Source organism: Leptonychotes weddellii, chromosome 11 (assembly GCF_054177405.1).
Source record: "Leptonychotes weddellii isolate Sample4059 chromosome 11, ASM5417740v2, whole genome shotgun sequence".
NCBI lineage: Eukaryota > Metazoa > Chordata > Mammalia > Carnivora > Phocidae > Leptonychotes > Leptonychotes weddellii.
The window spans coordinates 15,332,963-15,346,177 of NC_138379.1; the positions used below are offsets into that span (position 1 = coordinate 15,332,963).

Below are 13,215 nucleotides of genomic sequence, written 5' to 3' on the forward strand. Positions count from 1 at the left end.
TTCCAAACAGCCACCCCACGAGATCAGCTGGACCAGCCTCTGGAAGTTTCTTCACAGCGGAAGCTTGGCTCAATCTTAGCACAGCTTCTCTCTAAGATTTCACATCACCAGTGCGCCCCTCCAGGGTCTGGATAAACTGTCCGAAAGGTCAGGTTTATTCTTGGTTCTCTAGAGTGGTACTCTTTGGGCACTCGATGCTAAACGGAAATATAAATAACTCTGACATAAACAAATTTATGACGACATGGACATATTTTGACTTCGTCATTCCTTAACCCCCCATGAGCATCAATAAGCTCTTTGAAGTCTTGTGGAGAAAGGTTTTCTTCTCTGAAGCAAACCCGCCCCCCAATCACTCTGATAAGCCAGCGCCCTCACAGTGAGGTGTTTTGTTTTTATCTTTTCTAATTGTTGTTCTTCCTCGCAGCTTCCTGCCATTTTCCCAAATCTCATAAGGCAACACATAAATGACTGAGACCAAAGGCAGGCATGAGATTCTGCTCCCATGCTAAGCATTCTTCCATGAACTTGCACACCTTAAAGATGACCTGGCTTTAGAAGAGCACGGCCTAAGGTGAGAAGCTGTGCCCAATAGCCAGCCACTGGCTACCTGAAGCTACTGAAATGAATTTAAATTAAATTAAAAATTCAGTCCTTCAACACACTAGCCACATCTCAGAAGATCAGTAATAGTTGCATGTGCCCAGTGGCTACTACCTGGGAACTTAAAGAGATGCAGACTATTTCCACTGTCACAGAAAGTTCTACTGGACGCACTGCTGCAGAGGTCCATTCTGACTGTCAGAATCAAAACTTGAAAATGGTTATCACTGTACCACCTCTCGCTCATGATAAAAGCAACTTGCTTTTCACCATATTTACTAGATAAATGAATAATCAGAAGCCGTCAGGGCACTGCCTCCATGTGAATCCAAATTCCTTGCATGTTCTCACCTGCCAATCAGCTTGTGTCGCTCCTTCCATGATTAACAAGGTCCCATGATCCAAGGGTATCTTCACTCTTTCCACATACGTGTAGTCTCCGTTCTCTTCCTAGAAAACAGCATTCATTGCACTACATTGTTTGCTTGTGTGATCAAGATGCAATGGAACCAGACAGTGGTCAAGAAATGCAGACCCCTCCGCAGCTAGGCTGTAGGGGTTTATCTACTGGCTCTGCCCACAGCAGCCGTCTGGCCTTAGGAAAGTTGTGTCACCATTCTCTACCTTAATTTACTCATCTGTAAAATGGAGATGACAACAGGACCTGCCACCCAGGGCTGTTGTGAGCCTCCACAGAGGCAGTCTGTGTAAGTCACTTGGAGACTGGCACATATTAAGTACAGTGTAAGTGCCAGATATTATTGTCATCAGCATCTAACATTGCAGAAGAGCCCATTCTGGCCTTGAAGAAGTGAAGTCATTTATACAAGAACTCTTTACATCTGCTTTATGCTGTGCTCTGTGTTTTGCCATAGTCAGTGTGGAAAAAATGGGCTTTTAAACAAGACATGGTGTGGTACGTTCTCATCGCCTTTTTACATTTCACGCTAATTCACTAATGGGTACCTATGTTAAAACTGATTACGACTCTTCCTATAGCTCCTCTGGTGTCTTGGAGATACATTCTTGTTTCTTTCCAGAACAGTCAACAGCAAGATTTTCTTAAAGAAGGGAGCTCTGGCTTGACCAGAACAGGGCTGCAAACTGAGACTGGCTGTTTAAGCCTTGGAGCGTAGGTCACAACTCCTGAGCACTTCAGATAGAAATGCCTTGTATTTACACTGCCCCTCTCTTCCAGAGAGCCCAAAGTCAATTCATGTCCAGTACTCTAATGAAGCTTCAGGCACGGCCTGCAAAACAGCCAATAGGTGGGGGTCACTCCTCCTTCGCAGTTGACAAAGAGCTTGTCAAGAGTTGAGACCCGAGCTTCCTGATCTTTCCTCTTCCATTCTGGGCAGATCCACCCATTCATCTACTTCACTTCTGATGCAAGGGATTGCATTTGGGTTACTGCAGGATTGATTTCCCTGCAATACTGTGTTTATGTTTATTACTGTAGGGGTGCCTCTGAGAACACAACTATTTACAATGATTTCCCTCAGGAAAATCAAAATCAAAACAATAATGAACTTGCACAAACAGTTTAAGTCCCAGGTCCCAGCCCCTGGCAGTGACTTTGTGGAGCACAGTCATAACTTTTACAGGCAGAAGATAAAAGCAATGTTTGAAATAACTTTTGGTTTCAGTGATTGATTTTAACTGTGCCTGCCACCTTTTCTTCTCCAGTAGCAAGTAAGTGCTGAAGCATTAACCTCTGACCCCTCAGCCAACCAGGGAGCGGTGGGAAGATGACCCTGTCCTCAGGTGGTCCAGCTGCATCTCAGTGAAGCAAAAGGCGGCTCTCTGAAAAAAAGGATTCCAACCAAAGGAGATGTACGTCGTACTGGAGAAAACATACCAGAAGGGAGTGCATCATCCATGAGATTAGAGGGCTCAAGGCTTCTTGATTTAAGCTGTAAAGTCAGTTACCAGATCAAGGTTCAACATAGCGAGGAGCAGGTGTTCTCCTGCCCTCTGTATACTGCATCCTCAGGGAGTGAGGTGGGACCTTCTTCTGTAACTCAACCACAGACACAAGGAGGGTCGCAAAACAAAATAGAGAGGAAAGGCGCTGAACCAGACATGAAGCCAATCCTGAGACCAAGAACTCTTCGAACGGGAAAAACATTCCTGGGAAGGAAGGGGCACCAAGGCCAGTGGAAGAGAAGGGGTGAGCACTGTAATTCTGCCTGGAAACACATGGCAGGAATAGAACCAGCAAGTGAGAGAGAATTCCATATGCAAAGGGGAAATATCAGCCCTGATGGAAAGTGATGTTCAACAGAGCCGTGTTTCACTTTATGTTCCTAAGATCTGAATTTTTCAAATGAGAGAAAGCCTCAGGTTTCTTTTACACATACATCCAATATAATCTTTAGTTGTACCTAAAAGCAGAAGAGGGAGAATTTTCACTTGGGATAGAGCTACTCTTGATCAGTCCCCAAAAGAGAGCGATACCCAGGGCACCCACTATTCGAGGTGATGTCATCACTTTGCTGCTTGCTTTTTGTCCCCTCCAACATCCTTGGCTCAGAAAGTGCATTCCTAATCTGTAGGAGATAGAAAAGAGGGCAAGGGATTCTACTAAGGCAACACAGAGCTCACAAATGTGTCCTTCTGAGGACAGAGTGCCAACAGACCCCAGAGCCACCCTTTAACTTAACCAAGACACACAGAGACTTTTTCCACTTAGGAAGCAGATAAAAGGCCAGCGGAGCTCATGTGGCTGTGCATAAAGGCCCAAACTGATAAATGGATAAGCAATGCTAGAAGCAAGGGTCAGACTGTTTAGAGGAGTGCATTCACAGCTATTAAGCATGGTTAAGTTACCAAAACACAGCTCTGTGACCCTTTTGATTTACTCAGGTCTTTCTTCAAAACAAAACAAAACAGAACACACCCCTAAAAAAACATGGCTTAGGATAAAATTTTCCATCCATGATCCCAGTAAAAAGAGGCTTTTTAGGGGTGCCTCACTGGCTCAGTCAGTAGAGCATGTGACTCTTGATCTCAGGGCTGTGAATTCAAGCCCCACATAGGGCATAGAGCTTTACTTTTTAAAAAGAGGCTTTTTAGGGTCACAATCAGTCTACAGGGTGGGTTTTGTTGTTGATGATTTGGTTTTCCACATGAAATTTCACAAGTAGATGAAAAAAGCAAAAAATACATACTTTTATATTAATTCTGATCAACACTCTCCCCTCCTCCCCAAGGACAGCCAGTTCATTAAAACATACAATTATGATTCCCAAGGAGTGCTGGGCCTTCCTGAAGTTCTATACTCCCACCTCCACCTCCTGACACAAGCCTATTTGGCTTCCTTTAGAAAAATGGTTATTAGGGGAAAAAGTCTGGGTGTATTTGTCGTTCTGTCATTACTAACCATTCAACAGACAGGAAACCTAAACATGTTTGTTTTCACTGAAAAGGTAACTTCACATTTTATAAGCTCTATGTAGATTTTTCATGTAACTGCTCCTTTCTCGTCCTAAAAAGGTGTCTTAGAAATTACAACCAACAATCAGTGCTTGAAAATCATCAGCAGCAGAGTTTTTCTCTCTACAGAATAAAAGTGACACAAGTTCACTAAAGTAAATGACACATGGAAATCACTGGTTCGATGCCTGCCTTCCTTCTCTCTGTTAAACTCCATGAACAGAGGCCTATGTTGTTTTGCCCTTTTGAAATATGCTCGGTGCCCATCACACACATCAATAAATATGTGCTGAATGAGGAAGAGCACCAAGAAAACATAATCCTATCATCCAGAATTCATGCAATGCATGTACAGGGAACATTCTCTATATAGAATTATGTACTCTACATTTTGAACATTATATTGTGAGTATGTTTTTACATCTCAAATGTACGGTATTTCAGAAATGGGGTTATATAATATTCCTTTATATGAACATATCTTTCCTTCTTTAAACTCGCAAATATTTTTTGACCACCGTATATGTCAGGCACTGTGCTAATGCTAAGAATATAGCAATGAGGTACACACTGCTGGACACTGAGATTTTAATACACCCATACTGCTTAAAAAAAAGAAGAAAAGAAAAGAAGAGGAAGGAAGGAAGGAGGGAAGGAAGGAGGGAAGGAAGGAGGGAAGGAAGGAAGGAAGGAAGGAAGGAAGGAAGGAAGGAAGGAAGGAAGGAAGGAAGGGGCTACTACAAGTAGATCCCGGGCAAAACATTCCTGAGTATTTTTCTAAGGATATATTCTCAAAAATGGAATGACTGGATCCAAGGATACGAACTTTAAAGCAGTCTGACCTATAGTAGCAAACTGCTTTCTTAAGAAGGTTGTGACAATTTATAATTCCATCAGGAAAATACTACAGTACCTATCTTCTAGTCACATCACCAATACTGAACATTACCAACTGACAATGATGAAAAAAAAATTTAGTAGAAAAGTAACAATTCATTATTCAAACAGAGAGTTCTTTAACTACTAACCCGGTTCAACATTTTTTCACACGCCTATTTGCCGTTTGCATTTATTGTATTATGAATTCTGTGTTCACATTCTTTGCCCATTGTTCTATAGACGTTAGTATTTTTCTTATTGATCTGTAACCACAGATAGTGAGATATTTACCCTTTGTCATACTTTCTGCAAATACTTTTCTCATTTGCTATTTGTCCTTTAACTATGTTGATATCTAACACAGAGTAGCTCAAAAACTTTCAGAGTCAACTCTGACCTTTCTTTGGTTCTCCCTCATGGTTTTTATGCTTAGCAAGTCTTTTCTCATCCTGGGGGAAGTTAAATATACAATTGCATTTCCTTTTTGGTTAACAAAAAAAAAGGTTTACATTTTTTTAGATTTCACTCTTTAATCTACCTGGAATTTGGCTTCCACCCCCCCACCCCCACCCCAAGGCTTCTTTTTATAACATTTTCCAAATACTTAAACCAAGGCATCCTGCCAGACTTTTTGGACAGGATCAACCACAGTGTATGCTGCCCAGGTGCCAGGCGTGTTAGGAACTATAGGTACATCATTGCTCATGCTCACTACAACCCTGTAAGGGAGGTGATATTTTCCATCTTATCATAAGCAAAGGGAGCTGGAGGGAAAGCACATCTCTAAGGCAGAAGGCTGGCAGGAGGAAGGCAGGGCTAGTATTTGGACTTAGATTGCCTAGCTCTAAAGCTTATATTCTTTCCACTATATTGTGTCCTCCAAAGTGATCTCTATTCCTTCTGAAATCCCGTAACATTTCCTGTCCTAATTACATGGCACCCTGACTGACCTGTAAGGGTCACAAACACCAGCAAGTAGCATAAATGAGGAGTGCGGGCAGGATGCAATGCAGTGGGGAGTGGGGATCATGGACAACCAGAGAGCATGGGGCCTGCAGACAGGTGTAGCTCTAGCTCATTGTTCCCTCAGGGTTGTCTGATTTTCTGGGTTTTCCAGGGAAGCTGATAAATGGGATTTTTATGTGAAATCTCCTGAGTTATAAATTTTGGCAAGTAACTGAATCTCTTTATTTTTTTTATTTTTATTTATCTGAGAGAGAGAGAATGAGAGAGAGAGAGAGAGAGCACACGAGAGGGGGGAGGGTCAGAGGGAGAAGCAGACTCCCTGCCGAGCAGGGAGCCCGATGCGGGACTCGATCCCGGGACTCCAGGATCATGACCTGAGCCGAAGGCAGTCGCTTAACCAACTGAGCCACCCAGGCGCCCTAACTGAATCTCTTTAAAAACGCTAAGCAGTATAAACAAGTCTGAGAACCAGATTCACTTCAAGAGCTGCCCAACTGCTGCTGATGGACCCATCATGACTCCTCTTATGCCCACGTCTTGTCATCCTATCTGGCCCGGAAGCTCCCGATCGAGGCCAGTTGTCATCTGCTGGGGTCCTCTGATCCTGCTTTGCCATTCCACACAGTAGTGCCTGATAAAAAGCTCAGGACACATATACAATTTCAAGTATATATTCTTAATCTCAGTGACCCAACTCAAGCAGAAATGGCCATTCAAAGCAAAATATACTTCCAAATTAATGATCTCAATTTACAGTGAGACGTTTGATTTTCCAAGACATCTCTGATCCTCCTAAAAGTAGATGAGCTACTTATTTAAAACATTTCCATCATTTTATTAAGATGTTGATGAAAACAAAACACAAATGACCAGAAAGAACAAAGTAGGAGCCTGCTACCTGTTTCTCATTTCCTGAGCTCTCAGGAAGCACCTGACATGCAGTAACTATGATTGGTTTCTGCACTGGAGGCATCAGGGAAGGCTTCAAGGCTACAGGGGGTCCTTGAATGCTGGAGAGGACTTAAGTTAACGAGAAGGAGGAGAGCGAGTGTAAGGGAGGGCAGAGAGATGATCTCATGGAGTTGTGCAATCACACAGGGAACAAGACACCCAAGTAGGCTGGGCACGGATTATGTAAAGATTTGACAGTCTGACTAAGGAGCTGACATTTTATCTTTTGTTCCAGTAGGAGCAAATAAAGGCTTCTGAGTTGGAAAACAAAGTGATGAAAGCAGTGAGCTCAATCTTGGCTCTCTGCTCCTCTTTAGCTATTCTCTTGCTCTGAATGATGATGTGTGACTTCATAGCTTTCCATATTACCTACATTATTAGTTCTAACTCAATTCAACAATCAGTTATCGAAGCCACGCTGCGTGATTTAACAGTGTGCTTCAGCCACCTCGTCCATACAACAGGGATAATAGCAGTATCGACTTTGTGGGATTATTGGAGGGCTGAATATAAAGCACTTAGAACAGGGACAGGCACAGTCAGCACTACACATTTGGTATTTATCATCATCACTTTCCTGTTGTTGTTCTGACAATTCCCAAGTGATGTTTCTAGCACAAGCCTGTCATCTGAACCGCAGACCTAGATAGCCAGTGGCCTACTTCCCCCTGGAAGTCTCAGGCCTCTCCAACCTAGCATGTAGAAGGAACTCTTGATTCCATCTACAAATCCTCCTTAAACAGGACCACAGTCGAATGCAAAAATCCCTGCTCCTCCTCCATCTAAGTAAACAGCACCTCTATCCAACACCTACTCAGCCAGAAACCTGGGAGTCATTCTTGTTTCTTACCCTTGTATCTAAAATATTATTGGCAACTTCTATTGGTCACCCTCAAAAACACACCTCAAGTTCATCCACTTCTCTTCATCCTCACTGCCACCACCTTAGTCCAAACCAGCAGTCTACCACTGGGTCTCCCACCCTCTATTTAGTCTCCTACTCTTGCCTCTCCTCAAACTATTCTTCACACAGCAGCCCGAGTGATCTTTTCAAAATATAAACCAGATCATGTCATAACCTCATTTATTCCTACTGAACTCAGAATAAAATCCAAACTCAGAGCTCTAACTACAAGTTGTAATTTCTCTCTGTTCATTTGATTACTGTCTACCTCCTAAGACCTCTATGAGGGTGGGCCGCATATTTGCCATGTTCACTGCTATCTCCTCAGAGTTGAGCATAGCCCCTGATACATAGTAAGTGCTCAATTAGTGTTTGTGAGACAGAGGAGAGAGGAGACAGGGAGAGAGTGACCTGTTCCTAACAATATCTGGCATCTGGGTATCAGATAGAACTGAGAGAGGAAAGATGGGAATTAAAGACATTTTAGTATTTTAGACATGTGGTAAATAGAGCCTGGGATAAAGATGGTCACTAGGAGAGGGATGAATTCTTCAGACATTTCAAGAACAAATTAATAAGATTTGGGAACTGAAATACTTAAGAGAACAGGGAAGAACTAAAAATAAATTACATATGGGGAGCCTGGGTGGCTCAATCAGTTGAGTGTCTGACTCCTGATTTTAGCTTGGGTCATGATCTCATCTCAGGGTCATGAGATGGGGCCCTGCACTGGGCTCCATGCTCATCGGGGAGTCTGCTTGGGATTCTCTCTCTGCCCCTCCCCCACTGAAATAAATAAATAAATCTTAAAAAGAATTAAAAAATAAAAATAACTTACATGTGAACCTGACCAAGAGAACAGTGATATTGTGAATATAAATGGACTTATCAGCAGGTGGAATTGTGGAGTTTTCTGAGAGAATAATAAATCTGATTTTATAGTTTCAGGTTAGAAGTCACATGTGCTGTCATAAGTGGAAGTGTCCCTCCCCACCAAATAAATAAGTGGAAATGTCCCGTGAACACATACAAGTGATGACCTGAATTTGAGATAAAAGGCTGGAGATAAGAGATTCAGAAGTCACTCCACCTACAGACATAACAGTTGAAGCCATAAGAACAAATGAAATCATGTTTATTAGCTTATTCAACCAAAATACACACATACACACACACACAGTGCTAAATAATGGGGACATAATAAGACAGAAATGGACCTTGCCCATTTGGCATGTATAATCTATAGCCAGTTCATAATCTCCTAAAAACTAATTTAAACAAAAATAACAAAATTAAAGATAACCTGGAATGTCTATATTGTAGGGGTGAATGTAAAGGAAAAATCCTTAAAGGAGGCAGGGAAATAGCAATGAGAAAAGTATGAGAGTAGCTAAAATAACACAGTATTCCAGCCAGAAAAGGCAGCTGAGAGATGACTGAGTTTCAAGCAGAGAGGTGATGGATACAGGGACCAATATTACCAGGAAGAACAGAATGATGATTGAGAAAAGGTTCTTTCAGACAGTGGCATCTGTATATTAGCAAAGTGGTGGGGATGGATCTACAGAGCGGGTGATTCAAGAGCAGTTCAGTTGCAAGGAAAGGGAAACTGCAGACATAGAAAACTTATTCCAGAATTTGTGCCTCAAAAGCAAGCAAACAAAGAAAAAACCACCCCAGATGTAAGACTGTCTGCAGAGTCAAGCAAAGGGTTTTCTCAAGATGGTAACAGATATTAAGGGATTTCCCTAGGTCTCTGGTCCAAGGATCAGATACATGGTGAAGCTGCTGCCTGACAAGTATGCAGACTGAAATGGTCACTGAAAACCGAATGTCAACCCATGCTACAGCTATGTAACCTGCTGAGGGCCAGCTGTCCCTTTACTTGCCCTACCTCCCAAATTACGACTGCCAATAATGTCTCCCTCTCCGCTTTTTAAAAGATTTATTTGGGGGGGGGGAGAGAGAGAGCACATACACGTGCATGGGGGGAACACAGAGAGAGAATCTTCAGGCAGACTCCCCATTGAGCGTGGAGCCCAACACAAGGCCTGATCTCACGACCCTGAGATCATGACCTGAACCGAAATCAAGAGTTGGACACTTAACCGACTAAGCCACCCAGGCGACCTCCCAACTCGCTTTTTTAAAGATTTCTTTTCAGCTTGTTTTCCTGATCAGATTGTGGGGTTCCCTTGCCCTTGAGAACCTGGCTGGCTTCTAGATTGCTTCATGGATCATCTAAGCTTGTGGCTATATTTAGACTGCAAAGTTGTTCCTATAGCACCAATACAAGAACACAGCTGCACTTATTCTTTACAGTGGTAACATGTTTTTTTAATCTGACATAAACAAAATATATTAGTTATGGAAATTATGGAAAGAGAATAAAACTAGGACCCCACAATGTCATCTCTAGTTATTATTCTGCTGACTCGAACCACACTTTAAATGATGGCATCCTCAATATCGATCTTGAAATACATTACTTGAAAAAAAGAAGCAGGGGCACCTGGGTGGCTCAGTCGTTGAGCGTCTGCCTTCGGCTCAGGTCATGATCCCAGGGTTCTGGGATTGAGCCCTGATCGGGCTCCCTGCTCCATGGGAAGCCTGCTTCTCCCTCTCCCACTCCCCCTGCTTGTGTTCCCTCTCTTGCTGTGTCTCTGTCAAATAAATAAATAAAATCTTTTAAAAAATAAATAAATAGAGAAGCAGCTGTTTCTGAAATGAGATCTGCTAAAGTAAAAGGCTGGCTGGAAAAATATAGATTTGAAATCACTGAGGTTATCTGTTCAAAAGAGGTCTACACTCATTTGCCACATACAAATCTTTGAGTTTTTATCCAACTCTTTCCTGATATTTGGCACTGATTTGGCATGGAAGGTTCTGATGAGGTAAGTGAGGACAGTAAATAAGCATGAGGGACTGGCACGGGCGATTGACCATCCTATATCAGGCATGCCCAGTGATCTCAATAGTTCAGTAAGTCAGGACCTCACCAAGGTCTTCTTGCCTGGGAGGTCTGGGCAGTTGTTCAATGCAACAGAGGCTCTCTCTGTTGGCATCGAAAACTTAGCACTGGGGACCAGACTAGCATGAGAACTCCTGCCTTTCCTTCTGGACGGAAACACGTGGAAAGGCAAACAGAGAGAAATGCTGCTGACAGTGTCTATTGTTCAGACTTGTTGTCAACATAGTCCCCAGGGCAGTGTGGGAGCAAGAAGTTACTGAATTTCAGCAAAAATAAACCTGGCTTTCCCCTCACTATTACAGTCCTTCTAGCAACACCGAATGTGCTTTTGAAACCAGAAGGCTTAATGTAATAATGATTCCATTCTTGATAATATATTTCCAAGAAATGCAACTTAAAGGAACTGCTATCTCGAAAGAGCTCCCACCCAAGACTGCAGCACCAGAAACAAATGCTCTCCATGTCTGACATCCAGCTGACCCCAGCCCCCAGCAAAAGTGCAGGGTTCTCCAGTGATCCATCAAAACCACATAACTCATTCCCAAGCCATTCCTAGATGTGACCTGATCAGACATAATTCCCCCCACTCTCTCCCTCCTGTACCCTTCCATGGTGTCCTCCGGAATTCCCATTCAGTGATGAGCAAACACCCCTAGATCTCCAACCTCATGTGCTCTGAATGTTCCCTTGATTTGCGTGTCCTAATTGAAACCTTGCTATCTCCAGGATTCCAAATCCCTGAAGCTTTCTTATGTGGAAAGTGATGGTGTCTTTCACATCCAGCCAGCCAGATACTCCGCATTAACACTTTCAGACCATTATTCCCATACCTCTCTTAAAAATCCCTGCTCCTCTGAGCTCGTGTCATTGAATCTGTTCGCCTCTGTCCTTCTCTGCCTTGGTCCCAAGTATGCACGAGGTATAACAAGCTCTTAATTGGTCTCTTGGCTTCCATCCGTGCTCCTTTCTAGTCCAGGCTCCACATAGCAGCAACTGACTTTGTAAAATTATCCAAGAGATCATGTCACTCTTCTGCTTCACACATTTCAGGCTTCTTAATGTGCATAAAATCTGCTCCTTCCTGAGGCTCATGAGCCTCTGCATGATCTGGTCCCTGCCCACTCTCCCCATCTCATCACCTGCTCTGCTCCTCGACTGCTCACTCTACTCTGGTGTGGGGTCTGCTTCTCCTTCCTCAAATTCACTAAGCCCTCTTCTGCCCCAGCCAAGCAGTCATCTACCATGAAAACAGCACTTGGGAAAGAGGAGAACATCATCAGAAGGCTTAGGAATAGTTCCTTAGGAGTATGGCAAGGGGAGAAAAAATTCTACCACTGGGACACAATTTAAAAAAATCAAGTTTGGAAGCAGACCCCATTCCTAAACATGGCACATGCAAATATGATGAATCACTTTGGAAAAGGTTGTTCTTCCAAGACTGAAAGGACTGTCAGTGGTACTACAAAACTGGGCCGTCCTTGGCAAAAATTAATTCTTCCCAGTGGCAGTCAGGGCATGGATTCCAGCTGAGACAAGGCCCCAAGGCAGCAAATGATGATTCCAGCTCCCACAGGATTTCACGTCTGATGATAACTCAAGTCCTACCAGAACTACTCAGCTTTATGGGCTCAAACATGTACATTTTCATTTACCCACCCACTCACTCACATTCTCCAAACCATTAAATGGCCCTAGAGACAGGAGCTCAAAAACTCAGTAACCTTTCCTGGTCCACAGGCCACTTCACCCTCCCCGAGTCCCCCTTCTACTCCCTCAATGAATGCCATTTCACAGGCCAAAGGAATCTTGGGATTTGGGCTTCCCTGCCATTCATTTCCCTTTCCAATTTCCAAATCTGAAAAGTCACTGTGGCATCTACCATTTTTAACAGCTTAAAAATTCACTGATTAGTGCAACAACTTTGCTCCCATAAAGTAGTACCAATTATCACCCCATTTACAAAAAAAGAAGAAAGTATAAATGAGGTGGATAGGTGCTTTTTGCCAATATCAGTGACAGAAACAGGAAATAAAAACTGATTTTCTAGATTTCATTTAGGATGTATTAAAAAGACGATGGTTATCAACAATTTTTTCCGGTATTTCCTGTAACTTTTCGGAACAGACGCTGTAATCAGAAGAGGGGCTGATTAAGAGATATGGATGACTGGACCAGCAGCAGTGGGGTGCTGGCTGAGGCAGAGGTTCAGTCATTACTCCATGAAATACTGCCCCGTGTAGTTTATCCAGCTTTCAAATTTAAGCTAGTGAGTATTATAGCATTTTGGATTCTAATATCCTCATTTCTTCTAAAGTCCTGAAAAAATATCAGGATTTATGATCAAACTGACCTTTTCATACTCCACTCTTCCCAGGAGTGGACCAAAAAACCAATGAGAAAGACAGGTACTAGGAACTCTAAGTCACTGGGAGCTCTCAAAGCCTCCACCATTGGAGGTGGTTTTACAACCATCTCTTCTGGTCCTATGAACAGGGTCCACATTCTT

The 13,215-nt window shown here is 42.9% G+C and overlaps 3 protein-coding genes across 3 annotated transcripts in view; all 3 read right to left on the reverse strand.

Moving 5' to 3' along the window:
• The window catches only part of ACCSL (1-aminocyclopropane-1-carboxylate synthase homolog (inactive) like), a 137,775-nt gene that overhangs the window by 119,653 nt on the left and 4,907 nt on the right, over positions 1–13,215 (reverse strand). The gene's annotated exons all lie outside the window — the stretch shown is intronic.
• Positions 1–13,215, reverse strand: part of HSD17B12 (hydroxysteroid 17-beta dehydrogenase 12) — a 225,367-nt gene that overhangs the window by 17,025 nt on the left and 195,127 nt on the right. The gene's annotated exons all lie outside the window — the stretch shown is intronic.
• Positions 1–13,215, reverse strand: part of ALKBH3 (alkB homolog 3, alpha-ketoglutarate dependent dioxygenase) — a 35,426-nt gene that overhangs the window by 710 nt on the left and 21,501 nt on the right. Inside the window, exons 9-10 of the mRNA XM_031020549.2 lie at positions 955–1,053; positions 38–197 (exon numbers count right to left, since the gene is read on the reverse strand). Of these exons, the coding sequence (XP_030876409.2) occupies positions 105–197; positions 955–1,053 (192 nt within the window). The 3' untranslated portion in view covers positions 38–104. The remainder of the gene's footprint in view (positions 1–37; positions 198–954; positions 1,054–13,215) is intronic.